We start from the raw sequence: 26,547 nt of genomic DNA on the forward strand, positions 1-26,547 counted from the left end.
GGAACCCATACCTGAGAATGACAGTTGTAGGTGAGGTCACTTGACGCATGAACACAGGGCAGGAGATGTATTTCCTAAGGACCACGTCATCTACTGACTGCCTGCTAGTCTACCTTATATAGCTTTCGTTATAATTTAAACACACATATACATATATATCTATAATTAGCTTTTATTTTTAAAATGTTACCTCCACCTCTCTAATTCACGGATTTCCTTCTTTGGTTACAGAACAGTCTTCAAATGTTGTTGGTTTTCTATAGCACTTACCTCATCATATGGGACACGACTTTGTGTTGCTGTCTATTTTGATCCAGGCATGTGCGAGCTCTTGTACATGAGGATTTTTAAGGTACTCAAAGGTTAACTACATTTGGGAAATGTCACCTTACACCACTGCTACCTTCACAATTGGCAGACTAATATTTGTAAAGAACACCAGTCATGTCAATCACGTACTTACAACTGCCAGGGGCTCTTTCCTGAACAAGTGAGTGAAGGCCAGCTCCAGGCCTTTCCTGGTCCTATACAGACTTATTTCCTATGACTCCCCTCCACCCACCTAGCTTTCAGACTATTAGCCTGGCCACCTGAAGTTCTGTTCCTTTTATGTCCTGCCTCTGTGCCTTTGCTCATTCTATGTCCTTACCTGGAATGTAATTTTCTCAAAATACTTCTTATTATTATGCATGAAACAAATCTAAAAGAAGTTTGTTGCTCTAGAGTGAGATAAATTAGTAAGTATCCTGTCTCTGAGGTGTCAAACAGTGTCTTCTGCATTTTACCTTTGACTTTCAATATAAGTATATCGACAACAATAAAAACAAACAGGGTAAGATGGCAATTTTGAACACAAGCATCTTTATCTCCAAATCCCAACAGTAAAAAGCAAAGAAATATATCATGAAAATCCTGCATCAGCAGTGAAAACTACAGAAAGGTATCATCTACATGCCTCAGACTCTGAAGAATTTCTGCTACATAGAGAATAAGGGGGTGGGAAAAATGGAAAGAGAATACTAAGAGTTTATCCTCAATTCCCTTTCAAAGAAAATGAAGACATGGGAAAATTCCACTAATGTTCTTGATCCTAGAGGGCTAGGGCTGGGAGGAGCAAGCAGAGCACTCTTCTTGAGAAGCAGCAGTGACATGAAGATCTGATGGTTAGAGGGGAGGGATGGTTTATCCCAGGCACAAAGGAAGCAGCAGAATGGGGCAGATTAGGAAGAGCCACAGTATAGACCTAAAATGGACAATGGGCCACACAAAATTAGACCCAGAAAGCTGGCTCTGAATTCTGGTTTCACCAAACAGAGAAGAAACTGGATACTGATAAATTTCCCCCACTAGGCACCGATTCCTCTGTACTTTATCTAAGCTTATGTGACTCCAATATGTGACATAAATTTACCTTAAAAAATCTTCCTTCTAGTTTAAGATATGAGAAGAAGATTTTAAAAGCAGTCAGGCAAGGTGAGTATAGATCTAAGCAGAATCTCTGGACACTGATCTTGGGCCAATGTCAGGCCCTGAGACACTTTTAGGGTCAAGCAAAAATAAGTGACGGGCAAAAACATGCCCTGATCCACGAGTATATCTCATAACGTAAAACGCAGAGAATGACTGCACTGAGAGGAGAACAGACATTTGTAAATTTATGACAAGCAACAGAATTAGACACGTGCTAGCATCTGCCTTGAGAAAACAAGAAAATACATGAAAGATGACAATTTAAAACGAAAAGCCAAGCTTAAAAAATGCTAAGAGTAAGCTAATGTTCCCATTAAAATATTTTAAAGCAAAACCAGCTCAAGATAAAAAGAAATGAGGGTATACTGGGAAAGTCCCTATGCATATAGATGAAACAAGTAACGTAAAGGTAGCATTTCAATTCAGTGGGCAAAGGATGGTTTTGGTAATAAAAGGTGCTGACATGGCTGGTTATCCATCTGGAAGAAAGAGACCCACATCTCACATCAGACTAAGTAAAGAAAAGTGGATCCAATATCTGAGAGTCAGCGTGAGAGTGTGTAAGTGTGAGAGTGTGTGTGTGTATGTAAAATAAGCAAAGAAAATGTAACAGCTTATTTGTATAAGATTAAGGTAGGGGAAATCAAACAAAAACAAAAACCCAGAAGCATTAAAGGAAAACACTAGATTATATTACATAACAATATAAAATTTTCCATGACAAAGACGGTAACATCAAAAGACACATAATACACTGAGATAAACAAACATCCCTAATACAATACTGACTTTTAAACTGATAAGAGAAAAACAATCAGCTCAGTGAAAAAAAAGCAAAAGTGCTAGACTAGCAATTCTCAAAAGAGAAAATGCAAATGGCTAATAAACATACAAAAATACACTCACGGAAATGCAAATTAAAGTACTAAAGGGGGCCAGCCCTGATGGCCTAATGGTTAGGTTCAACACGCTCCTCTTTGGTGGCCCAGGTTTGGTTCCCGGGCGCAGACCTACACCACTCGTCTGTTAGAGGCCACGCTGTGCTGGTGGCCCACATACTAAAAAATAGAGGAAGACTGGCACGGATGTTCACTCAGGGCAAAAACAAATAAATAAACATAATTTTTTTTAAAGGGTACTAAAGAGATAGCATTTTGTGCTTATCATACTGGCAAAAATTAAGATTAACACTAATCACAGCTGCTAAGGCTGTGTATAAATGAGGACTCTCATCCAGAGTAAAATGTCACAAGTCTTAGGTAAGTAATCTGGCATTATCTACTAAAAATTAAAACGTGCATATTTTTTAATGCAAGAATTGTATTTTTAGGAACTCATCCTATAAAAATAAAAACACAAGTATACAAGCCTATATGAATAAGGACTGTTATTATGGCATTATTTGGAAAGAAAAAAATACCCTAGAAAATATAACCTTGATGTTCACCAGTATGACAATACTGGAATAGTCTAGGGCAAATCCATCCTCTGGGATACTTTGTAGCTATGACAATGAGTTAAGTTTATATATATTACCCTGGAAGGATGCCCATGATACACTGTTAAGTGAAACAAAGTACAGAGTACATAATCCCATTTTTATAAAAATGAACACTATATGTATCTACATAAGCAAAGGGGAGGTAAAGAAAAATACACACACTGATTACCTGACAGGGTGGGACTGGAGGGGGAGAAAGACTAATATTTTTCTTCATACATCTCCATTTTGTTATCAGTATACCTAAATATTACTTCACAACTAAGAAACCCAATACATTAAATCACCAAAAAAATCTGTTTTTAAATTTCAGTAAGACAAACCTAGACTTCAAATTCCACGCACTGGGATCTCGTCAAGATGGTGGCAGAGGCGGACTCTGGACTCATCTCCTCCTACAAACACAGCCAGGTTACAACTATCCTTGGAAAAACTACCCTGGAGAGAAAACTGAAAACTGGATAAAAAGAACCCCCACAACAAGGGACAGTCCTGACTGAGGCAGAAGAAGCAGAAATTCCTTCTGGAGAGAAAAAAGCCACCTTCTCGAGTGGTGGAGCTTCACAGCCGGCCAGGCGGGAGCCACCCTAAGCTAAGGTGCGCAGGCGTCCCTGGAGGAGTGAGGTCCTGAGCAGGGGAGATACTGCTATAAGCATCGTCCAGACTCAGCACAACTGAGACGACTGTCCTCCTATCTGGCTTCGCTGGCTATTAACTGCAGCAGGGATAGCCCCAGAAAAGCTGTCAAATTCCATGGACTATATTTCCCAATACTCCAGAGTTTTGCTTTAAAAATTAATTTACGCAAAATTGGTATTTTGCTCCTTGCCCTTCTTGCTTTAATAATAGTCATTAAAAAATTACATTCATATTTAAAATCAACCTCCTATTTACAGCCTGTATTGAAAGTCCAGCTTGCTTCCACCTCAAATTCTAGTTATTTGATGTGGCTTTCAAGTTCTAAAACTATATGCACTAGAAAATTGAAAACAAAACGACATAAAGGCCCTGCAGAAACGTGGCCCATGATTAAAAATCAGGCAAGAGACTCTTCTAAATAATAACATATTTATTTAGCACTTCATAAACGCTTACATATAAAAATGTTCAACAGTACCCAGAGTAAAGACAGATCAAAACATGGGGTACAAACACAGCCATGCATTTTAAGTTGGGGTTGCATTCTTCTTCTTGTTTATATTTGAAAACACCTGGTAAATGAATTTTAAATCATTCTAAGGCTTCTCGATCCCAGGTAAAGGTCTCCCGGTATCAATTTCTATCCTATTAGGACAAATCCAGCGAGTGTCTAAACATCTTACAGAAAAGACGTCAACATCTCTTCTTTTGATCACCAAGTTAAATTTTTCTAGTGACTCTGTGCTCTCAAAACATCCTCCTGGGCTAAACAGCATTCCTGTTCCTAACCTTCCTCGTACTCGGCGGTAACTCTCGTCTCATCCCTTGGATAACGCAGCTGACGGTCCGACGTGCCCGGACTGTACGTCAGCTCCTCATGTGAGAAGTGCAGTAGGTCTTGCCTGGTGGAGGTTGCTGGACTGAATACAGATCTCCACAAACAGACGTACTTCCAAAAGCTTAAAATCACATTTTGGATTTGGATCACTTTGAATTATACGTTTCTGGATTTAAGTCTTTAAGCTTCCAGGGTAAGTTTTATTCATGAGGCTTTTGTTGTAGTTGTTGACTAGTTTTCAGTGAGATTCCAACTAGCACGGTCATTGCGTAAACTTATCTGGTTTAACTACATCCTTTATTATCAACCAAATATCTATTTATGTTGAGCCCAAGAGAGACTTTGGAAATCAAACCAAAACTTAGTTGCAGCTTGTTTCAGATGAGGTAATGAAGTCAGACCCCAGAGTGAACAGGCTCGATCAAGACTTGATGTAAACCAAGCACAACTTCCCGACTTCTTCAGGATGAGATGTCACACAGACGGCTTCCCATCTTGCCTTCAGTAGTGTTAATTCCAAGATTATCAGACACCGTATTCATAGGGAAGCATAAAAATAAACTCCAAAAAGTAAAACACAAGCACAGGTTGCATGCCAGCACTCTGAATTTGCTATGCCACTGCCTTCTCTGAACACTCTAGTTGCATGTAAAAATTTTTTTCACGACAGACTTGTACTTTGTTCTTTTTCAGAACAACTTCATCTTATGCTCCAAATAAATGACTGCTGAATCTTCTGAGAGAAAGAAAGAAAAACAGAGGGAGGACTCATCTTTGATTGTGCAATGAGTTGATTCCAACATGTAGAAAAAAGGTACAGAGACTTGATTGCAACGACTCTGTGCAACAGTGGATGCTACCAGGAGGCAGTGCGGCTCTCTGTAAGAGGCCACTGCTCCTCCACGTTACTCCCCCTTTCATACAGAAATGGCTGCAGTTTCCCATCATGGCAAGGGCTGGGCTGTCTTTCTTCCACCAAACGCTCTGCTAGCTGACAGGGACCATGGAGCTGTGAAAATAGAAATGGGAGGGGAAAGGCTGGTAAAGGAGTTACTTACTGCAATGTGGTCCTAGTCTACAAATAGAAGAATTAACAGCTCACACTGTCCCACAGGGAAAAGCTAATATGCAGAAAAGGGCCAATAAGTTTTAATTCCTACTTTTCCAATTATTATGGAAGTCAAAGATCTTCAGACAGAGAAAAACGCCAGACTTCCAAATCTCATCACCAGGCTCCTTCCACTAGATCTTCACCAACAGACAGCTGTGTTGGTGAAGCAGCCATGTCCAGGGTGAACAGATAGGCCCCTCTGTAGTTGACAGAGGAGCTTGTGCTTCCTTCTACGGTCCTACAGTCAAGGCCAAAAAAAAGGTTTCTTTTATTATTATGGCACAAAAATCCTAAAGGCCTATAGGCAGCTCATGTCCATACTTTTCAAAGCAAATCTGTGAAGATGGGGGTTGGGGAGAGGGGAAGCAGATACAGCTCTTGAGAATTACAGGCTATGTATCTAACGACAAAAATGCAAATTTAAACTCTGAAAAAATAAGTAGTATGAGAGCGAAAGGATTATGTTTGTTGGGATACCAGAGGATCAGTTTGCACATCAAGGGCCAAATAAAACGCCAGAGGTCACGGACAGCCATAGGTGCTACTGTGTGGTCTGCTCAGAAACTGCTTAGGAATCCCAACGAGAACTGGTCCCTCCAGCACGCCAAGGGCACTGTATCAAAGCCTCTGCAGCAAGAGAGCTGGAAAGGATACCTTAGTGCCCCGGGGAGCTACGCCTCCACCTTCCACTGTCCTTTCCACGACAGCTACAGAACATTCGGTGAGCGGCTGTGCAACATTAGAGCTGTAAGAACAACATACAGGGCGGCACAGGCACACGACGGACGTTAGGGCAAGAATACATTTGTGCACACGCAGAGTTAAAAGCCAATTCCAGAAAGTCTGGCAGTGATATGCCGCCATGCTGCTCATTTCAGAGGTGACAACGCAAGATCCAGTGGTACAAGCTAAACACGTTTTCAATCTTAGACATTCTATTTCAGAAACTAATACAGTTAACAAGGCCGAGACATTTAGTGTTTTTAATGACCTCTTTTTTTTTTGGTGAGGAAGATTCGCTCTGAGCTAACATCCGTTGCCAATCTTCCTCTCTTTTTGCTTGAGGAAGATTCGGCCCCAAGCTAACATCTGTGCCAGTCTTCCTCTACTTTGAATGTGGGTCACTGCCACGACATGGCTTGAGGAATGGTGCTGGTCCATGCCCGGGATCGGAACACGTGAACCGGTGAACTTAGCCTGCAGAAGTAGAGCGCGCCAGACTTAACTGCTATGCCATGGGGCTGGCCCCTAATGATCTCTTTTTTTAAAGGTGTTTTCCATGGATGCTTATTGGCATCATATGACCGACACAGTAAAAATCAAGTAAGTCACCCTAAAAACAATGGTCTTTACTGTTTGAGACTAAGAGAAAAACCACATAAGGCCGTCCTAGCTACTGTTTGAGAAGCCTGTGTTGTGGACTGCTCGTCAACAATGTCTTTCAGGTGAAAGGCTATGTGTGGCCCATCAAGTCATTAAATCCAGCTGCATGTATGTTCTCTGTATCTGCCAGACCCCAGGACTCAACTTTTCAGGAAAAAGATGTGCTGTTTTAATTTTGATGAAAGTTTTAATTTCAATGTCTTTCTCGTAATTGTTTCAAACTGGAAGAAGCCAGAGTTGAAAAAGTTACTCATTATCCTTCCATACATTAATTTATACATGTTCAGGAAAACAGATCACTTTCAGGTCCATAAAAACTACACTGGTTCAAAAAAGAAAATTTACCACAAAGTTCCAGCAAAAAAAACCCATCTACATTGGCTTGTTCAAATTTCTAGAAGAGAAAGATGAGGTCCACAGCTCAGTTCAACAGGGAGAGGCCACTGTGTGAAGGAGGTTCAGAGGGTTGCACTGGGAGGGCGCCACGGCTGGCACTTGAGTCCCTGATGGGAGCACCAGGGACAGGCCAGCCGACCTTGTCTCAGAGAACTGCAGAGCTTACAGGGGCCTTAAAACAACCTACTCCTTCTTATCTTCTGACAGAGGTAGGAGCTAGGTCACAGAAGGACACCTTGCCAGTTGGTGGCAAAGATGAGACTAGAGCCTCATTTTCCCATGTTTCTTTTTTCTTTCTTAATTTTTTTTTTGAGGAAGATGAGCCCTGAGCTAACATCTGCTGCCAATCCTCCTCTTTTTGCTGAGGAAGACTGGCCCTGACCTAACATCCGTGCCCATCTTCCTCTACTTTATATGTGGGACGCCTGCCACTGCATGGCCTGCCAAGCGGTGCCATGTCCACACCCAGGATCCGAACCGGTGAATCCTGGGCTGCTGAAGCAGAACGTGCGCACTTAACCGCTGCGCCACAGGGCCGGCCCTCCCATGTTTCTTAACATCAGTTATTCTGACTCCAAAATAAAAATATCTTTGAAAACATAACAGGACTGAAGATCACTAATGAGCTGTTTTAGGATTACCTAAAACACTAAGTTAGATAATACTCCAGTTTGTTTTAGTGATTGAGTTTTTGGTAATAAGTGCTAACTTGTATTCACACCCAGGCACTTCATTTGCCCGCCTGCTCGCCTGACTATATTCCCTCAAATGCACATAGATGCAAAATGAGAACACGACTCAGTTCATCCCACTTCACCATCAAGGTGCTTTTCAGAGGCTCTTACCTTCTCTCAGTTGCATTTGGAGGACCTCATCAGAGAATTTTCTGCAAGTTCTTTGGCTGTGGCTGAACCAAGAAAGGCTTTTGAGTTCTCATTATATGACTGTCAAAGTCAAATTGAGTTTCAGTCAAGAACCCATTTAGCCAAGATGGAAACACTATGTTGCTTCAAGAGCTGTGAGGGTGTGAGCTGGTTTCAAGTCTTGCTTATGTGGTACCTTCAGGAAGTGGTTGAGCCATCAGTGAGTAACTTTCAAACAGTCAACACTGTAGCAGGGGCAGCTTGCCAGAGAAGCACAGAATCAGACAAGAAGCCAGCACCGGCAGTTGTCTGAAGTCCTGCCCCGTGCAATGACAGGCAAGAACCACACTGACGCCTACAGGGTTTCAGTAACGTGCCATGTTCTGGATTGGTGTCAGTTCTAGAATTTTGAAATGTTTTGTGATAAGGGATTAAGCTGGATTTGGGAGGTAGGTTTTCAAATCACTGGAAAAACCAAAAGAGAAACATATTGTGTTAAGAAAAAAAAAGTGACCCTAAGTTTGAAGATGTAGGATACAACATGTGGAGCCCTAAACTGTCAAGACACATGCAGAGATTTCCTGTGCTACCAGGGTTCAAGCTGTATCATCTGGCCTGTATCTTAGAATCTACGTAAGAAACGCAGCGTCTCATACAGTCACTTATTTAGGGCCACCACACAGACTCAACTTGTCTTTTACAATTTATCTTTAACATAATGTATATATGAAGCAATGCAAGTTACGATTTGGTTCCTCTTCCAAAAACACACCATATAAAGGCAAGACAAGTGAACAAATACACAAAAGCAGACACAAAAGCAAATGAGAATGACCTTGCAATCATTTCAACAGGGAACACTATGAAACCTACTTTTCCTATTCTTCTCCTTTAACTTAAAATCCACATACTTAGATGGCCAGAGCGCACAGGTGTGACTGCAGAATAATGATCTTGATTTTCAAGAGTAATCGTGGAACTAGCTACACGTCGTATTTTAATCCTTCCCTGGAGGCTGTTTTATATGAAAGTCATAAACAAGGGAATGAGGGCTTGATTGGAGAAAGTTTGGTAAGAGAATCGAAAGAGTTCTGGGAAGAAATCTACTCTTTCCAACGTCATGAAATTCATGATAACGCAACAGACCCAAAGGCTCAGAAGCTAGCCAATGACACCCCCTGATCCTGGAAAACATGTAATAAGGGCAAACTATACAAATCAGCATTCAGAACCCACTAAGTCCGATTTAAAAATACTACATTTTATATTTGAGAGATATCTGAAAATTAAAAACAGTTTCCTAATATCCAAAAATCTCAAAGTTCAGGACATTTTTTGGGAAAGGCAACACTGCATTAGTTAAAGCCTAAACTACTGTTTATAATCTTTTTTGTAAACCACTTAAATTTTAAATAATAATTAACTTTGAGCTCACCTTAGGAACACCTTCCTCTGAAACGTGTCTGTTAAGAAGAGCTTTCTGGGGCAAAACATCGTGTGATTTTCCTCCCTCGAGAGCAGAAGGGAAAGTCACACATCAGCTAGATGTAGGTTTTCCATGTTCACCCTTTTTAACAAAGTGGGTTATTTCAACGACAGTTTGAAGTAGCCCACAGATGCTGCCAATAAAGAAGCATGTCCCTGAGCCAGGAGGAAGGAATCTGGGAGCGAGCCCAGCTTTCCCACTGCCTGACAGTGACCTATGAAGGTGTGGCTGCTGCCTGCTGAAGTGTGTGCCTCCCTGCACTAATAAGCTCTAAAGGTTAAGGAGCTTCCTAGACATTACTTCTACTCTTTAAGTCTAGGAGGGACTTGGCCAGAACTTTTGTACATATGAAAGTGAAGAGTTTTCCCATCACCATAGGCCAGACAATGGCAGTGACTGGGCACTAGATGGAAGGTTCCTAGTCACGTAGTGGTGGCAGCAGAGATAGAGTAAGCATAGAAAAGACATGAAGAATCTGGCACAGAGAGACACAAAAGCATCGTATCTCTAGACAATAAAGGCCCATGCACGGTAATTAAGTGAGAAGCCAAGCACTGTGCAGGCGCCCATCAGATCACGGACGAGCAGCTCCACTTGTGACCAACCTGCTGTGGCCCTGCATGTCCCCCAGCTCCTTCTGCAGCCTGGCATTCTTCTCCTCTTCCTCCAGCAACTTCCTCTTCACAGTGCGCAGCTCCTGCTGGGCCTCACACTTGATGTCATTGGCCACCACCACTGCAGTCTGCAGGTCCGCCTGGAACCGCCTCCACTCCTCGGTCTCCTCCTGAAAATGCCAGAGTCCACACCCAGGTCAGACGCCAGCCAGGGCTGGCACCTGGGCAGGGTCTCCAGGGTCCCCCGTGTAGGTCATCAAGAAGACCGGCCGGGTGTACTTAGTGAAGCACTGCTCTAATGGTATCTCGCTACCGGCAAAAGGCACAGGTGGGAATTACACCTTCGTGTTATCAGAGTTCTCCATCCTGAAACTGAATGGCTGCTTTAATTTTACTTCCTGCCAACACTAATTTGTGGTTCCAGGGCCCATGCCACGGAAATGTACTATGAGAAAGCAGACTAGAGAGAGAAATCATGGTATTTTTCAAAGGTTTCCAAACCTAAGACGGGTATGCTTCAGTAAAACGATGGAGAAGGTTGCCTGTCCCTTGCTGTAGCCACATCTCACCTTTATCTGCTTAGTCAGAGTCTTGAGCTGCCTTTCCAGGTCTGACTTCTGTTCTTCCAGCTTCATCACATTGCCTAGAAATAAACAAGTCAGATGGGAGTTGGAAAAGTTGCAAGACTCTTGGGAGAAGGTAAGCCAGGGAGCAACGAGTAGCTCCAGATTCTGCAACAGGCTTTTTTTTTTTTTTGAGGAAGATTAGCCCTGAGCTAACATCTGCCGCCAATTCTCCTCTTTTTGCTGAGAAAGGCTGACCCTGAGCTAACATCCGTGCGCATCTTCCTCTACTTCATATGTGGGATGCCTGCCACAGCACAGCTTGTCAAGCGGTCCATGTCTGCACCCAGGATCTGAACCTGCGAACCCCGGGCCACCAAAGCGGAACGTGCAAACTTAACTACTGGGCCGTCCCCTATAACGGGCTTTAAAATCCATCCATTCTACTATAAATTCCATTCTTAGCACCCTAAAAATGGGGAGCTAGAAGCAGAAGGTTCTGCCAAGATAGAAAATGGGATGATTTGGAAAATAAGTGTTATTTAGTTAGATTACACCCTCAGATGACGGGTTGTACAACCATGTAGCACCATGGGAAGAGATCTAAACAGCCACTCACCCTTACTACATTTACTCTTGGCTTCCCTGAAATTCACACACAATCGTCCTGAAGGGCCTCTACCATTGTGAGGTAGAGAGCTTTTGTATAACAGATGATATGACTGGTTACTACTATTGTGCCTTTAGCCCAGTTTCTAGAGTTGTGGTTCTTAATCGCAGTTAAACCTCAGAACCACTTGCGAAGCTTTTTGAAAGAGCAGATGTTCAAGCCCTAGACTCTGACCCATGGAATCTGAATCTCCAAGGGTAGCCAGGATCTGGGGGATGTGAATCTTAACAGCTCCACAGACGACTTGACTACCTCTCCCCAATTAGAAACGTCTTCAGTCTCTCACTCTCTCTGCCTCCAATTCTCTCCAAGCTGCTAACAGTCATTTCCATTTAAATCTGATTACATCCATTACCTAGTTAAAATTCTTCAGTGGTTCTCCATGATCCATTCCAGACCAGTAGTTGTCTATTAAGCATATGAATCAGAATTACCAGAGAAGCTTTAAAAACAACAACACATGGTCAGGTCCTTCCCCAGAGGTTCTAATTCAGCACGTGGGGCCTGAGAATTTGTGTGTGAGGTCAATGCTGCAGAAGAAGAAAACACTCCTTTTCATTTTTCTGTCCCCTTCTCTCAAAGATCTTATGGGGAAGAGTGACTGGTCTCGGGCTGGATTTGTGTGTCCCTGGATCTCCTAGTGAAAAGACATCTTAATAATACCTTAACATCCCTGACAGAAGTTAAAAAGCTTCTCCAAAGACGCACGGTCTGTGTTATTTTCAATCTTGGATATATTATGCTATAACCACAGGGAGTGGGCCTGACATTGGCTCTGGACATTAATTACATGTTGGCTTCCTTGGTGTGTCTGTGCTGACCTTTAAGGATTTGGGGACAACACAGCCAAATTCTCAACAGCAATATATCACAAAAACAAAAACAAAACTCTTCTCTATGGCACTGTGTCTGGAAATATACATGACAATGGCAGCTGGGTTTTTCTGTTGTATTCTAAAGCATGACTATCGAGAACAGTCTGAATGACACTGACACTGAATGCCCACGTTCTACACTTCCACTGCATGTCACGTCTAACGAACAATGGAACTCTGACACTAACCCATCAATCAAAGTGTAGAACACACAGTCAGTTGTCATTATTTGTAGTAGTTACATAAAGTTGACATGCACACCGAATTAGCAAATACTGAACTGTAGCTCCTACAGGAAATAACAGGGTTAGGTTCCCGCGAGCCTCTGGTCACAACATTTTCATCAAACAAAATGCTGTGTGCATTACAAAGGTTCGTTTGCAAAGGTCCTTGTAAAAAAAGCCCGTCCAATTAGTGCCGGAAACCTGCTCGCCCACGTAACTTTTCCTGCGTGACACTCAGAAGAAACTCTTCCCTGGCCTCCTCATCTGCAGAACCTGCCTCACTTGCAAGTTTTAAACTTTTCTCAGCTGTGTGGCCTTTTGAACCATGCCAGCCAGTCAGCACTAGCTGAGAAGGGTTTAACACTTTCCTGACCCTGGGAAATGTGACCGTAAATTTCTCTGGTTTTTGGCTTCACAACAATGCTGTCCACTACATTTTTTTTCAATCGGCCGTCATCTAATGAATCCACAAATTGAGCTGCTTTTCCATGTTTTCTACAGCTTCATCATGCACCCTGGACTTTATGTCAGCACCTTCTGGAGCAGTCTCATATACAGATCGGTGAAGTTCCTCTTCTTTTCTCAGAAGTTTCAACACTGAACGATTCAATGAACACTGCTGATTCACTAACCGTGAACTCACGGCCAACAGCACCGTAACTCGTGCTTGAACAGAGCTTATCTAACACGTGTATTTTCTCCATAAGGCAGATCACAGCTTTCCTGCGGCTAGGGACACAAGACAGCGTTTCAGGACTACACTTGGGGGCCATTTTAAACAATGAAACCATCAACAAAAAGCTCAAAAATGCAAAATATGTGGCACTAAATAAACTGTGGAGAAACTTGTTTACAGCATGAGAGCTGAAACAAGAAGGTGGAAGGGGCCGGCCAGGGGGTGCAGAGGTTAAGTGCGCATGTTCCACTTCAGCGGCCCAGGGTTCGCCAGTTCGGATCCTGGGTGCAGACATGGCACTGCTTGGCAAGCCATGCTGAGGCAGCATCCCACATGCCACAACTAGAAGGACCCACAACTAAGAATATACAACTATGTACCAGGGAGCTTTGGGGAGAAAAAAGGAAAAACAATAAAATCTTTAGAAAACGAAAAAAAGAAAAAAAAAAAAGGTGGCGGAGCATCACCTTGTTTGGCCCGAGCGGGGCATGAGCTCTGGAGACCCGAATTTTTCTTCGCCTGCACATGTCTGTGAATGACTGCGGAAGTGTTGCGAGTACTGATTTGGGGGTTACAAATAAATTTTGGCAAGTGAATTTGCAAATATGGATTCCACGAATAATCAGGAAGGGCTGTACATGTTGTGTAACTTTTCAGGCAACTAACTGACTATGCTGTTTTTAGCAATGGCTAGTGTCACTAAAAGCTCTGTGCATTCATTCTTTTGTGACAAAAGCCAAAAACATTAGCTGTGATAATTTGATAAGGCTTATTTGGACAAAGCAGGCAATGTTTAACCTCTTTTAAAAATGTCTTTCCCTATTCAAAGCAAACAATGAGTTCATAAATTAGCCATATACTGATGCCTCTTCAGTAATGAAGTGGCCAAAATCTCTAAGTTATTTGATATTCTCCCATCAATGGGACACATGCTGGAATCGTTTTCTCCCTGAGACCATGAGCACACACTGTTCGAATCAGTCCGACCATCTGTCAACCGTCTTTCCATCCATCAGATCCAAAAGACAACACATTGTCAATACCTGATGTATGTGGTCAGCAGTGTGGCTCACACACAGTACACCTAACACTCCAAAATGTTTGCTTTTTCACAATCACCCCATACTGTTGATTCTCATTCAACAGTCTTTTCTTCTACCTCACCCAGTTTTCCACTTAGCTTAAGAGATTAATTATTCTGTCGTTCTTAATTGCCATTCTTCCTAGGACATTACAGAACCCTCAGAAGGAAGACTTTTCATAAACATTCTCACATGCCCTCCCAGCCACCCACCGCTGTGGTTTCCTTTGTGTCCCACTCGCTCCTGATCCACGTTTCAGGCTCTGACTGCACTTACTTTCTAGCTCGCTGATGAGCTGATTATTATGTAACTTGACAGCTCGATGCTGTTCCACCTGATCTTCCAATTCAAATATGGTCTCCTTCATGTCTTTAATCTCTGCATCACTCTCGGATGCTTTCTCTTGCAGTTTTAGGCTGGTTCGGCTCAGCTGTTCTGCTTGATGATCACATAGCTCCTTCAAGTAAGAATAATCCTTTTCCACCTAGAATAAAAGGAAGGTTCCCTGGTCAATTTAACAGGAAAAAGTTCCCCACACATCAGCATTGGGCCCATCATCGCAGCAGCAAAGGAAGCTCTCGGAACGTGCCGTACATGGTGTCATTTCTCTATTCTTAGCCTCAGAAATAGCCAAGGCGACAAATATTCAGAGAAATATGATGTATGTAACAGGCCAAATGGATGGATTCTGTGCCCCTTCCTACGTCATAAAGAAAGCTGCGTGTGCTTATATACCTTTCTCTCCTGCACCAGGGTGGAACAGCGCTTGGCTGGAAGGCTCCGACACTGCACCATGAGAGCCGGCCCGGCTGCCTGAGTGAGGATGCCCGCTGCACATCTGCTAGGGAGCAGCGCCCTCTGCTGGACATCCAGGAACAAGGCCCCTGAGACCTGACAGATCCCCTGCAAACCCCAAATCTCTAGCCATAAAGTACTTGTGGTTACAGTGTATCTTTAGAGGAACACAACATTAATGCAACAGAGAACGCAGGCTGAAGGCACAGAACATAGAAATGGGCATGCACCAGACACGGAAAAGTGGCAGAGCAGTCACTCATTCCACCTTTTCAATTTTTAATCATTAAGCATCTTAGATACTATACAGAAAAACACCAGAAGTGACGAGATAACCACGTACCCTAACAGACAGTGGTCAAATTTTTGCCACATTTGCTCAGTCTTTTTACTTTAACAGGATTTGTTAAAGTCTGAAATCTTCGCTCTGACCCCAGAGAGTAACATACATCCTCCCAAAGCTGGCGGGTGGTCGATCCTTGAACTGGTTTTCACTTTTACAATATATGTATGTGCCCATGACAATACACAGTACTGTTCTGGATTTTTAAAAATTTTTACACAAATGATATTATACTGTATATGCTTGTGTAATGTAACATATTATATACTGCACTGTATTATATGGTAATATGCTTTTGTTTCGTATATACTATGCTTACTATACATTTGTAACTTGTTTTTAACTGTTTTTGAGACGTATCCATATTGATACACTTGGTTCCAGGTCATTACTTTAAATGCTGCATAGTGTTCTATTGTCTGAATATCCTAAATATTATTATGAACTATGCCCCTTTTCTATAGTCCTTTAATTCATGTTACTAAACAGCTGTATATTTACCGGTAATGTAAGCTTGATAGTTAACAGATTTCTGCCTAGATTTTGAGGGGAAGGATCTCCATATACAATAGGAATTTTGGGGTCCGGCTCTGTGGCTGAGTGGGTAAGTTCGCGTGCTCCACTGCGGCGGCCCAGGGTTTCACCGGATCGGATCCTGGGCGCGGACACAGCACTGCTCATCAGGTGACACTGAGGTGGCGTCCCACATGCCACAACTTGCCGGACCCACGACTAAAAAGAAATATACAAGTATATACTGGAGGGATTTGGGGAGAAAAAGCAGGAAAAAAAAGGATTGGCAACAGTTGTTAGCTCAGGTGCCAATCTTTAAAAAATAAATTTTTTTTCCAACTGCATTTAATGTGCAAAACCTTCCAGTTGTAAAGCTCTATGGGGACAGGGAGCCTGTCTGCTTTCTTCGCCACTGTATCCCTGGTCCCAACACAGTCAGACACATAAGAGGCACCTAATAAATATCTGATGAATGAATAAGGAAATATTAGAAGGCAGTATTGCACTGTTTTTCAATAAGGAAGGAAGGGAAGGAGGGAGGGAATACAAAGACAGAGAACAGCACGGGAAAGGACCAGAGCACACGGCCTAGGTTAAGGGTGAGCACTGTTCAGTGAAGCTTGTGTTTCAACTATAAAGGTATATGGCTCTATACTGCAATATAAAATACATCATTGTAGGCTGCGCTCAAAGTCTGAAGGCTGCTGTGGTACATCAAAATGGCTAAGGGTGCGGACCTGGAGCCGGACTGCCAGAGTTTAAATAAACATCACTTCTAACAAACCAAGCCCTGTGTTCCTTAATCTCTCTGCCTCGGTTTCGTCATCTGAACAATTAAATGAAATAAGGCATTTTGAGTTTATCACAGTGCTTGGCACATGGTAAAAACTCAATAAAAGTTATTATTTCTCTCCTAATTGCCTTAGGTCTTAGAGCATACAGTATTAGATAATAATACAGGTCCAAGAAAATTACAACATGTGGGAAAGACCAAAAGTCTTATATCTTATAATAGGTCCTTTAATAAACAGAAGATCACTCTTAAGGAGAAAAGAGGCTGCATTTTAGATGCTAGAAAGTTGACGTCTGACAGCCCTTGAAAAGCAGCAACAGAAGGTCGCTTGTGAGTCTTGCATCCAGAATCAGACCGTGGCTTTCTGCAGAGCTGGCTGGAACCCTCAGGCTGAGGGCTGCTCACCTGGACGTTACTTGGCTGGGCCTAGTGTGGGTCAGGAGTAAAACCGGGGACGTAACCAGGTAACAGAAAGGTTGAGCGCCCTGAGGAAGGTCTCTGTGTGCAGCTAAGGCTGCTGGCTTCTTGGAGGCTCTGACCCCCTTTACTTCGTATGTGTTGGCTCATCATGATCACAAGCACCAAATGGTAAGCGCAGGGGTTGGGGGCCACTGCAGCGTGGGCTGCGGGCTGGTGGGGTAGGTAAACCAAATCAACATACTGTTTCAAATTACAGATTTCATTCTTCTTTCTTGATTTTGGAATCATTCTCTCAAGTTTAGCAGTATATTCCAGAAAGCTCTTTTATTTAAAAAAACAAACAAACCCTTAAGTAACTTCACAACTTCTTCCCCTGTGGGCTTGCTAAGTAATAACATGCAGGTATTTTTATATTCATTTTACAGATCAACAAACGGAGAAAGGGAGAAATTAAACCATTTGCAAAGAACAATCCAATTTGTCAAGTGGCTAAGACGAACCCCCTGTACTCTGACGGGTCTTAGTTCTAGGTCGTCTTCCACATCACTGGCCTGCTGCTGGCCTGTTCTTTTGAGTCTAGTGTCTCTCAGTTCAAGAACTGCGCTATCAGACACCCAGCAGTGTGCTTTCCAATGTTTCCCTTTAAGAAATCACTTTCATGCATTCCAAGCACCTCTCATCTTCAAAAACCAACCTTGTCCAGAAATGGGGTGTGTGGGATTGCGCTACAGATAGATTCAAATGAATTTCCCCGGAGCACCAGTCCTCCCTAGAGAGGGAGCAGTGAAGCTGTCCTCGAAGCTCTGACAGCCACCAAAGGCAGATGGCAGCAAAGACCATTCAGGACTCTCCTGCAGGCACTGCTCCTCCAGTGCCTTGTCACGTACCTGCTGGGAGCAGGATGCAGGGAATGGCAGGCAGCTCTGAGACAGACCAGGCTAGAATCTGGGCAAGTGTCACCACCTTTCCTCTGGCCCGCCAGACACTGAAAGTGAGGAAAAGGTATTGTCTCACATCTGGTTCCCAGGGAAACAGACTGTGAGATGGGGATGTGCATGCAGGAAGTGTACTGAGGAGCGTTCTGGGGATCCACACTCGTAGGAGAGTGAAGGGAGCAAGACTAGGCAGGAAAAGAGGAGCTGCAAGGCAGGCACAGCAAAGGCCTCAGCCAATCCCACAGGCACCCCTGCACCTAGGATGCCCATCAGAGTTGTCCCAAACTGAAGCAAGAGCCTGGGCCTGTATCCCTCCCCACCACAATGGACTAGCCACTGGGTGCAGCTACCCTTGGGAAGGTGGACCCTTTGGCAAGGCAGCTCTCCTTGCAGAGGGCAAGTCCTGGAGGGGGACTCAAGCTGGGCAGCCAGCAGCCATCACTCCCCTGCAGCTGGGGGAAGGAGTGTTTCAGTCCTCGGCGGGGCCCTGCAAGTGTACCCCCACCCACTGCAGGTATTAGAGAGCATTCTGTGCTGGGTGAAGTGGTGCCACAGACACACCCAGATTCTCTTCCACGGGAAATGAACAAATGGCCGTGAGGTTTTACCACTAGACAATCTGACTACAATGAATAAAGATCATCTACAAGGGCAGAGAACGGTAAAAAGAAGTTAAGAATCCTACCTACCCATCTTCAATAACATGTTCTCCCCTGACGTTGTTGAGACTCTTTGCAAACCTCGGCAAGTGTAAAATGCATGAGTAGGAGAACATCCTGGTTATCCACATTTTTACTGCTTCTAAAGATACCAGAGGAGCAAAGGGAGACAGAATGTAGGCAAAAGAAGAGAGGTGGCACCCAGCCTTGGAGGCACTTTGACCTGAGGATTTGTGTGTGGCTGGATCAGCAGGTTCTGAGGGCAGCCTGGCTTGCAGGACTGGACGTTTCTGGCTCCACTATTCGCACATCCACTTGGCAACTGTCCTTCCTCAAACCCTCTCCATGTCCTATGGTCCCTCTCAGTAAACAGCGCAACCACACATCCAGCCACACAAGCTAGAGATCTGTGAATGAACGGAACCCCCTCTTTCCTGCACAGCCCCAATGTGAGGTCGCCAAACCCTACTGAGCCTACTTCCTAAGCGTCTTTCCAGCCCATGTCCTCCCTCCTACCCGACCCCGTTCAGTCCTTCATTCTTTCTCGCTTAACTGTGGCCAAAGTAATCTTTCTAAACGGCAAATGTGATCCTGTAAATCCCACTTCAATTTCTTCAGACCAAAAGCACAAGTAACAAAAAAGAAAAGAAGGTAAATTGGATTTCATCAAAATTAAAAACTTTCAGGCCTCACAGGAAACTATCAATACAGTAAAAAGATAATCCAAAGAATGGGAGAAAATATTTGCAAATCATGTATCTGATAAGAATATATAAAGAACTCCTACAACTCAAAACAACAAGACAAATACTGCAATTTAAAAAACGGGTAAAGGATCTAAACAGACGTTTCTCCAGAGACATACAGATGCCCGATAAGCAGATGAAAAAATTCTCAACGTGATTAGTCGCTGGGAAACGCAAAACAGAACCACAATGAGATCCTACATCACACCCACTAGGATGACTATAGTAAAAATTTTTTAAAAATGGAAAACAACAAGTGTTGGCAAGCATGTGGAGATATTCTGGGACCCTCACACATTGCTGGTGGGAACGTAAAATGGAGCAGCCACTTTGGAAAACAGTTTGGCAGTTTTTCGAAAAGTTAAATATAATTACCATAAGACCCAGCAACTCAAATCCTCGGCATATAACCAAGAGACAGGAAAACACATATTTACACAAAAATCTATACACAAATGTTCAGGGCAACAGTACTCACAATAGCCAAAAGGTAGAAACAACTCAAATGTCCATCACCTGCTGAATGGGTAAACAAAACGTGGTCCATCCACTCAATGGAAAATTATTCAGCTACAGGTAGTAATGAAACACTGGTTCATGCTGCAACATGGATGAACCCTGAAAACACTATGAAGTAAAAGAATCCAGACACAAAAGGCCCACACAGCATATGATTCTATTTAGATGACATGTCCAGAATAGGCCAATCCATAGGGAGAGGACGTAGCTTAGTGCTTGCCAGGGGCTGAGGGGGGAGTTTTGGGGAGTGACTGCTAATGGGTATGGGGTTTCTTTATGGGGTGATAAAAATGTTCTAAAATTGATTGTGGTGATGGCAGCACAACTCTGTGAATATAACAAAACCACTGACTTGTACACTTTATGTGAATTGTATCTCAATAAAGCTGTTATTAAAAAAAAATCTTCTCCAGAGACTCCCACTGCCTTGAGGATAAAATTCAAGCCGCTTGACGGGCGGTCTCCTCCCCGCTCCGGGTCACCACCTGTGACTCCAGCCATCATAAACCATCTGCAGCACTTCCTTGATCGGCCCAGCTTTCTGGCCAGAGAACTTGCTGTTCTCTTCCTGCAACATTCCCACTGTCCCCGCCCCTACTAACTCACCTGGTGAACTCCCACTCCCCTCAAGAATCAGGTTGTAAAGCAAACAAAAGGACGTGTCCCGATGACTCAGGTTTTCACTGTGAATTTCTCTATGTGTTATAATCAAGCAAAATTCTCCTAGTTCATCAAGACTTGAAAGATTGCTTTCTTCAAACCAAAAGGCTCTGGCCTTTTGATCAGTGTCCTTAGGTCTGCTTTAAAGGTTTTTCTCTTTCTTCTTTATTTTCACGTAACCAAAAAGCAGTACAAATAAGTAATTAAGAATAAGAGTTCTGGGGTCAGACCCAACTTTCAATCCTGGCATTGGATTACTTAACTAGCCAAGTAACCATTCTCTGCAGCAGTTTCCTCAACTGAAAAAAATTAGATGACAGTATCAACAGCATAAAATTATGATGATTGAATGAGATTAAATGATCTAAAGGCAGTAAGAGTGCCTAAACATAAAAAGCACTAAAATACTAGATGTCATTAAAATACAATGATAAACTGTGTTTTCTAACATATTGATATGATTACAGCAGCTTCTCTTCTAATTCTGTTGCAAGTTTCTTTGACACTCATTCATTCAACAAGTATTTACTGGATACCTAACATGTGGAAGAAGTCACAGTGTTAATATTACATATAGTACGAAAGTAAATACATTTGGAATGACTGCTTGGGTAACTCTACCACCAGTAAAAATTTGTGTTATTTCTGTTCCGTTTGCTTTTACATCCGACTTGGCTGCTCCAAAACTCCTCCTACTTAATGCCCGGCTGTTCTGAAGACACCTGCTGATGGAGAGGCATGTTTCATTCATACTGGCCTAAATCTGAACTGTTTTTTTTTGCGATGCTGCCCTCCCAAGGGAGAGGAGAATATGCTAGTTTAGTTTACACTGTTGCTATGGAAAACTTAAAAGAAGAGGGTGAAAAATCTGTATTTCACTTTGGGGACTCTCTAGGACCCTCCAAAGCCGGGGCGGTGAGTGCTCACAAAGTGCTTCCCAAGATCTCACCCAGAAGCGACCAGCGCTGGGGCGACACTAGGCTTCAGAGGAAGCCCTAAGGTCAAGTTAAAGAAAGAGAATGGTGCTCAGTCCAAACCTCACGAACGGTATTAACACATGTAAAGAGGAAAATGGGTCTCTCAGGAGGGAAAGGGGGTCAGCAGAGAAACCCCCAAAGGCAGAGGTGACACCAGGGTCACAGAAGCAGCGGCCCCCCCTCTTGTGAACTACAGGGAAAGGAGGGAGCTGAGCACAGATTCAGCTGTTCTGGTCCCAGTGGCAAGACCACCCTTACTGAAACATCAGTTCAGCTCTTTGCCAGACCCTCAGGTTCAGGTCTCCCCCCCCGCCCCTTCACACACCTTGAAGCGCAGAGCTCTACCAGGCGGGAGGCGGGGAGTCATGCCAACATGTGACTGCTGGGTGTGTGGGCCACGCGACTGCGATATCTAACCAAATAAAGGAGGACGGGCATTCTGGCTTTATAGTTGAATCTTCCTAAGCTCCAGCTCCTGGCACACAGTAGGCTTCAAGCTCTGCAAAACAGGGCTGGGGTCTGTGGCAAAGCTCCGGAGGCAACTGGCCTGCCTTAAAGGCTTCCAGGTGAAGAGCCCGCAGGCCCTTCCCGAGCTGCCTGACGCCCCCTCCTGACTTCCACGGGAGAGCTGGGAAACAGGCTCTGTGTACACAAGTTTCTCACAGGCCTTCTTCCCAGCCTGAAGTCACAGGACTCTGTTTCACCAAGAGAGCTGATACACTGTCGTCAGCCAAAGGTACTGGAGAGAATGGGGGAAAGTGTCCTACCTGAAGATCACTGAAATTTTCATGTTTTCAGTCTAAAAACTCGGTCTTCACCAACTCTGCCAACAGTATTCAGTCCATGATTCACGCAGGGGAAGTGGTCCCTAAGTCCCTCAACTCTACTGACAGATTCACCAGCACTTCTGAGCCCCTCGAGGGGCCGGGACGGACAAGGAGGTTTCCCACAAGTGATCCTAGCTGATCTGCGACGGTACAGCCTGTTGAGTCCATGAGACAATGACCCCACAGAGCCGAAGGCTTCTCTGAAGGAGTGACACCCTGGTTGAGACCTAAAGCAGAGCTCTCCCCTCCAAGAACAAACAACAAACACCTGGCAAGAACTGGACCTGGCTGGTCTGGGCGGGGAGGGTGACGGGACTAAGGCTGGAGGTGTAGCAGAAGGCAAACTGTGCATCACATGAAGTGTTCGGTGCAATGGGAAACTGCTGAAGGCTTCACACGTTTAGGAGAAAGGATGGGAGTGGGGAGACGCGAATGTGTGCAGTCCTGGGAGAGGCTATGGCAAAGGGTCTTCTTACCTACCCAAAAGCCATTCCCCTTTTTTTTCTTACTAAGAATTCCAACTTTGTTCAAGAATCAGGCTGTGATCTTGTGATTTCGAGGAAGGTGGGCTGGGAGATGGTGTGTGGCCCAGTTCTGACCAGAAATAAAGGGAAAGCTGCTAAGGGTGCTCTGGGGGAAAATGTTTTCCCCAATAGGACTGAGGTATCTGGGGAGAGGCCAAGCCTCCTGCCTGTCAGGACTGTGGGGATAAGATGCTGAAGACACGGTGCTCACCTGCACCTGTGGCAGGAGGGTGGAGGGAATAATAGAGCTGCCAGTGCAGAGCCTTGACATTATGCAGCCCCTGGACCACGGCTGCTAACTGCCTACCTCCCGACTTCTGATTATGGAGCACGGTGAACAGACGTCTGTCAGCTTGGGCCACTGACAGTAGGGGTTTCTGTTTCTTACAGACCAAAGCATCACCTGGGCATCCGCATGGGCCACCAGGTTCCAAGATCTCGCCAGTCCTTCATGGAGTCCTATTCTGCAGTCGTGGCTACAGGATCATGTACCAGCCACGTCTTTCTCTCAAATCCTGGTCTTGCCATTTGTGGCCAGCAGCTACCCTAATTAGTTTGGCCTGGTGACCAAGCTGGTCACACAATGATTCTTTCACCTCGAGTTTTCCCCAACCACTCACAGCAAGTGTTTCTTTACAATCTCCTTACTCCTCTGGAAGAGATGCTCGTGTTTCTGCAGAAAAAACTAAAAATCTAAGGATACCTAAAGCTGAGTTATAGGCTAAGCTTCCCGATAAGCTTTCAACCTCAGGAAGAAAAAAACCAGTATTTTCTTCTAGGTTTCAAGCCTTATAAAAATTCTCTAACTTGAAATCAAGATACCAAATGACAGAAAACTTCAAAGTCAAAAAACGTAAACCTAGATTGCATCATAGTCTGGAAAACAATGACCCCATGAACTACAGTGCTTGCCAGCTGGGGCGGCACACGTGCGGCTGACAGGAGGAGACTGCAGGACGCTGGAGATCAGACCCCTCCTCAGAGCAGTGCAGCGCTGTGTTCTAGAATCACACATTCAGCTGCCAGCAAAATGTACACGGTGGATATCGGAGAAGCTGAAAAGAATGGAGATATCAGCCAACAGCTGAAGACAAAGAAACGAGAGGAAGAAAAAGCCTACAAAACAGTCACACAATTACTGTAAATGTCCTACCAATTTTCCACTTACTGTATGAGGAACAGATCCACCCTGGACCAAAAAAAGTACATTTTAAGGCTTTTCAGGCTCGTCAAACAGCATCTGAGTCACTTAAGCAACTTATCTAAACCGGAAACTTATATAGATTTACTAAACCTATTAGATCATAGGAGAGTTTGGCACTGCCTCTTTGTACTAAATAGGTTATTTTGCTCTTTTCTCATAACATCCGTCTCCTGCTAAGAATCAGAGAGGATGAATGGAGAGCTCAAACGTGCTGTATGAGACCTATACTGTATCTTGTACATCTGCTGTGATCTTACAGTTTTTATGTCATCATAACGGTTTTTCTCCTCTAATTTGTTAATGAGATGAATTACAATAACAGATTTTCTCATGCAGTGCAGAGGTTACAAATGTGTAAGATCTACCGTAGACGTAGAAAAATTGGATCTCCATCCCTTTTTTTAAGATTGGCACCTGAGCTAACTGTTGGCAATCTTTTGTTTGTTTGTTTTCGCTTTTTCTCCCCAAATCCACCCAGTACCTAGCTGTATGTTCTAGTCGTGGGTCCTTCTAGTTGTGGCATGTGGGATGCCACCTCAGCGTGGCCTGATAAGCGGTGCTATGTCCGCACCCAGGATTCAAACCGGAGAAACCGAGGGCCGCCAAAGCAGAGCGCGTGAACTTAACTCGGCCACAGGGCCGGCCCCTCCATCCTTTTTTTAAAAACAAGCAAATAAAGCAAAATGCTTCTTAGCAAAATACTTGCATAACTTAATAAAAGGTACACAGCAAATGCTACAACAGACATCCTTAATGACGAAATGTTGAAAGCACTCCCTTCAAACAAGGATCCGTCCACCACTGCGCTTCTATTCCACACCGTACAATGGAAAGGGGCCGCCCAAGGCCACAAAATTAACCACTAGCCACGTGAGGAGGTCCCAGGCTTTCCAGGTGTCAGCCCTGCCCTCTACATCCTTCATTACAGTTCTGTGCTAAAAGTGCTCCTGTTTCCTGTGGGCATGAGTCCCTACATCTGATCGTTGGAATTCACGGTTGCTGGTGGATTAGCCGACATTCTGCAGTGGGGCTACAATAAGCTAGCAGTCAGCCTACGAGATGTGGGCTTTACTTTTTCTACAGTAATAGAAACGGGCAGGATGATTAGTACAAGTTACAACTTTGCTGCAATGACAGACACATAAGACAGCACAAAATCACAGACCTAGGATCTCGATACATATGAAACTCTAGGTGATGTCCTGCCTCACACATTTTACCTAAGACTCTTACCTCAAAAGACTAGCTAGGACCTTTTTCGACCTACTGTCAAGTATTTGGTAATTCTAATCAGTAAGCAATACACAAAGATATGGAATATATGAATAATATAATTAACAGCTTGATTTAAAACATGTATCGTACCTTGGACTCTACAGAGAATGAAACACTTTTTCTTTTTCTCCAAATTAGACTTAGTTTATCCCAGAAAATTCTAGATTTTACTGTCCTCATTTAGACAAAACTATAATAAAGGGCAAATTCATACCTTTAAATGCTTTCATTGTCAATCAAGAAAGGACAAATGATCAAAAAATTTTACTCAAGAAACTCGGAAGAAACCAAGGAAATGTACAAAAAGCAGGATAAAAGAATAAAGATGAAAGTAGAAACAAATTAGACAGAAATAGATTAACAGTATAAGTGATAAGCTAATCCAACTGGGTCTCTGTATTCATGGAATGTGGAGTGACATACTCTATTCTTCTGAATAGGAAGATTAAATATTGTAATCATGTCAATACAAGTTTGCATGCATGCCCAAACGTGCATAAACTGGGAAAACATCTGAAAAAACATATAGAAAAACGTTAGCAGTGTTTTTCTCCAAGTGGTGAGATTAAAAGTAATATTTATTTTCTTTATACTTATCTGTATTTTCTAAACCTTCTGTAATGAATATATAATTTTACAATCAGAAAAAAATAAGCTATCGTTTTAAGATGCCAAATTATTTCTCAATGACACATATATTTAATGCAAGGCCAACAGAAATACCAAAGAGACAGATGAGGGACTGAGGGAGGACCTCAAGAAGGTTGCCGGGGAGATTAAACATTTCACAAGAGTAACGGAGGGGGACTTATTCCAGACATTAACACTTAATGTAAAGAAATAAGCCAGACAGAGAAAGACGAACTCTGTATGACTCCACTCATAGGTGGAAGTTAACACATAGACAAGGAGAACTGATAGGTGGTTACCAGGGGAAAGGGGGGGTGGGGGGAGGGCACAAAGGGT

General features: G+C 43.5%; 1 protein-coding gene across 25 annotated transcripts in view; it reads right to left on the bottom strand.

Annotated features, from left to right (window-relative positions):
* SPECC1 (sperm antigen with calponin homology and coiled-coil domains 1) overlaps positions 1-26,547 on the bottom strand; it is a 283,675-nt gene that overhangs the window by 71,738 nt on the left and 185,390 nt on the right. For 10 of the 25 annotated variants that reach the window (XR_011423520.1, XR_011423521.1, XM_070228265.1 and 7 more), the window contains 3 exons: positions 14,668-14,875; positions 10,871-10,944; positions 10,293-10,471 (listed from right to left, as the gene is read on the bottom strand). Coding sequence is in view for 18 of the 25 variants with exons in the window: in XM_070228265.1 (XP_070084366.1) it covers positions 10,293-10,471; positions 10,871-10,944; positions 14,668-14,875 (461 nt within the window). In the remaining 7 variants the exon portion in view is untranslated. Of the gene's footprint in view, positions 1-4,022; positions 5,458-5,608; positions 5,798-6,213; positions 6,305-8,183; positions 8,246-10,292; positions 10,472-10,870; positions 10,945-14,667; positions 14,876-26,547 lie in introns of those variants that run through there. The other 15 variants (XM_070228271.1, XM_023653598.2, XM_070228272.1 and 12 more) reach the window with 5 other exon arrangements.

Source organism: Equus caballus, chromosome 11 (genome assembly GCF_041296265.1).
Source record: "Equus caballus isolate H_3958 breed thoroughbred chromosome 11, TB-T2T, whole genome shotgun sequence".
Classification (NCBI taxonomy): Eukaryota; Metazoa; Chordata; class Mammalia; order Perissodactyla; family Equidae; genus Equus; species Equus caballus.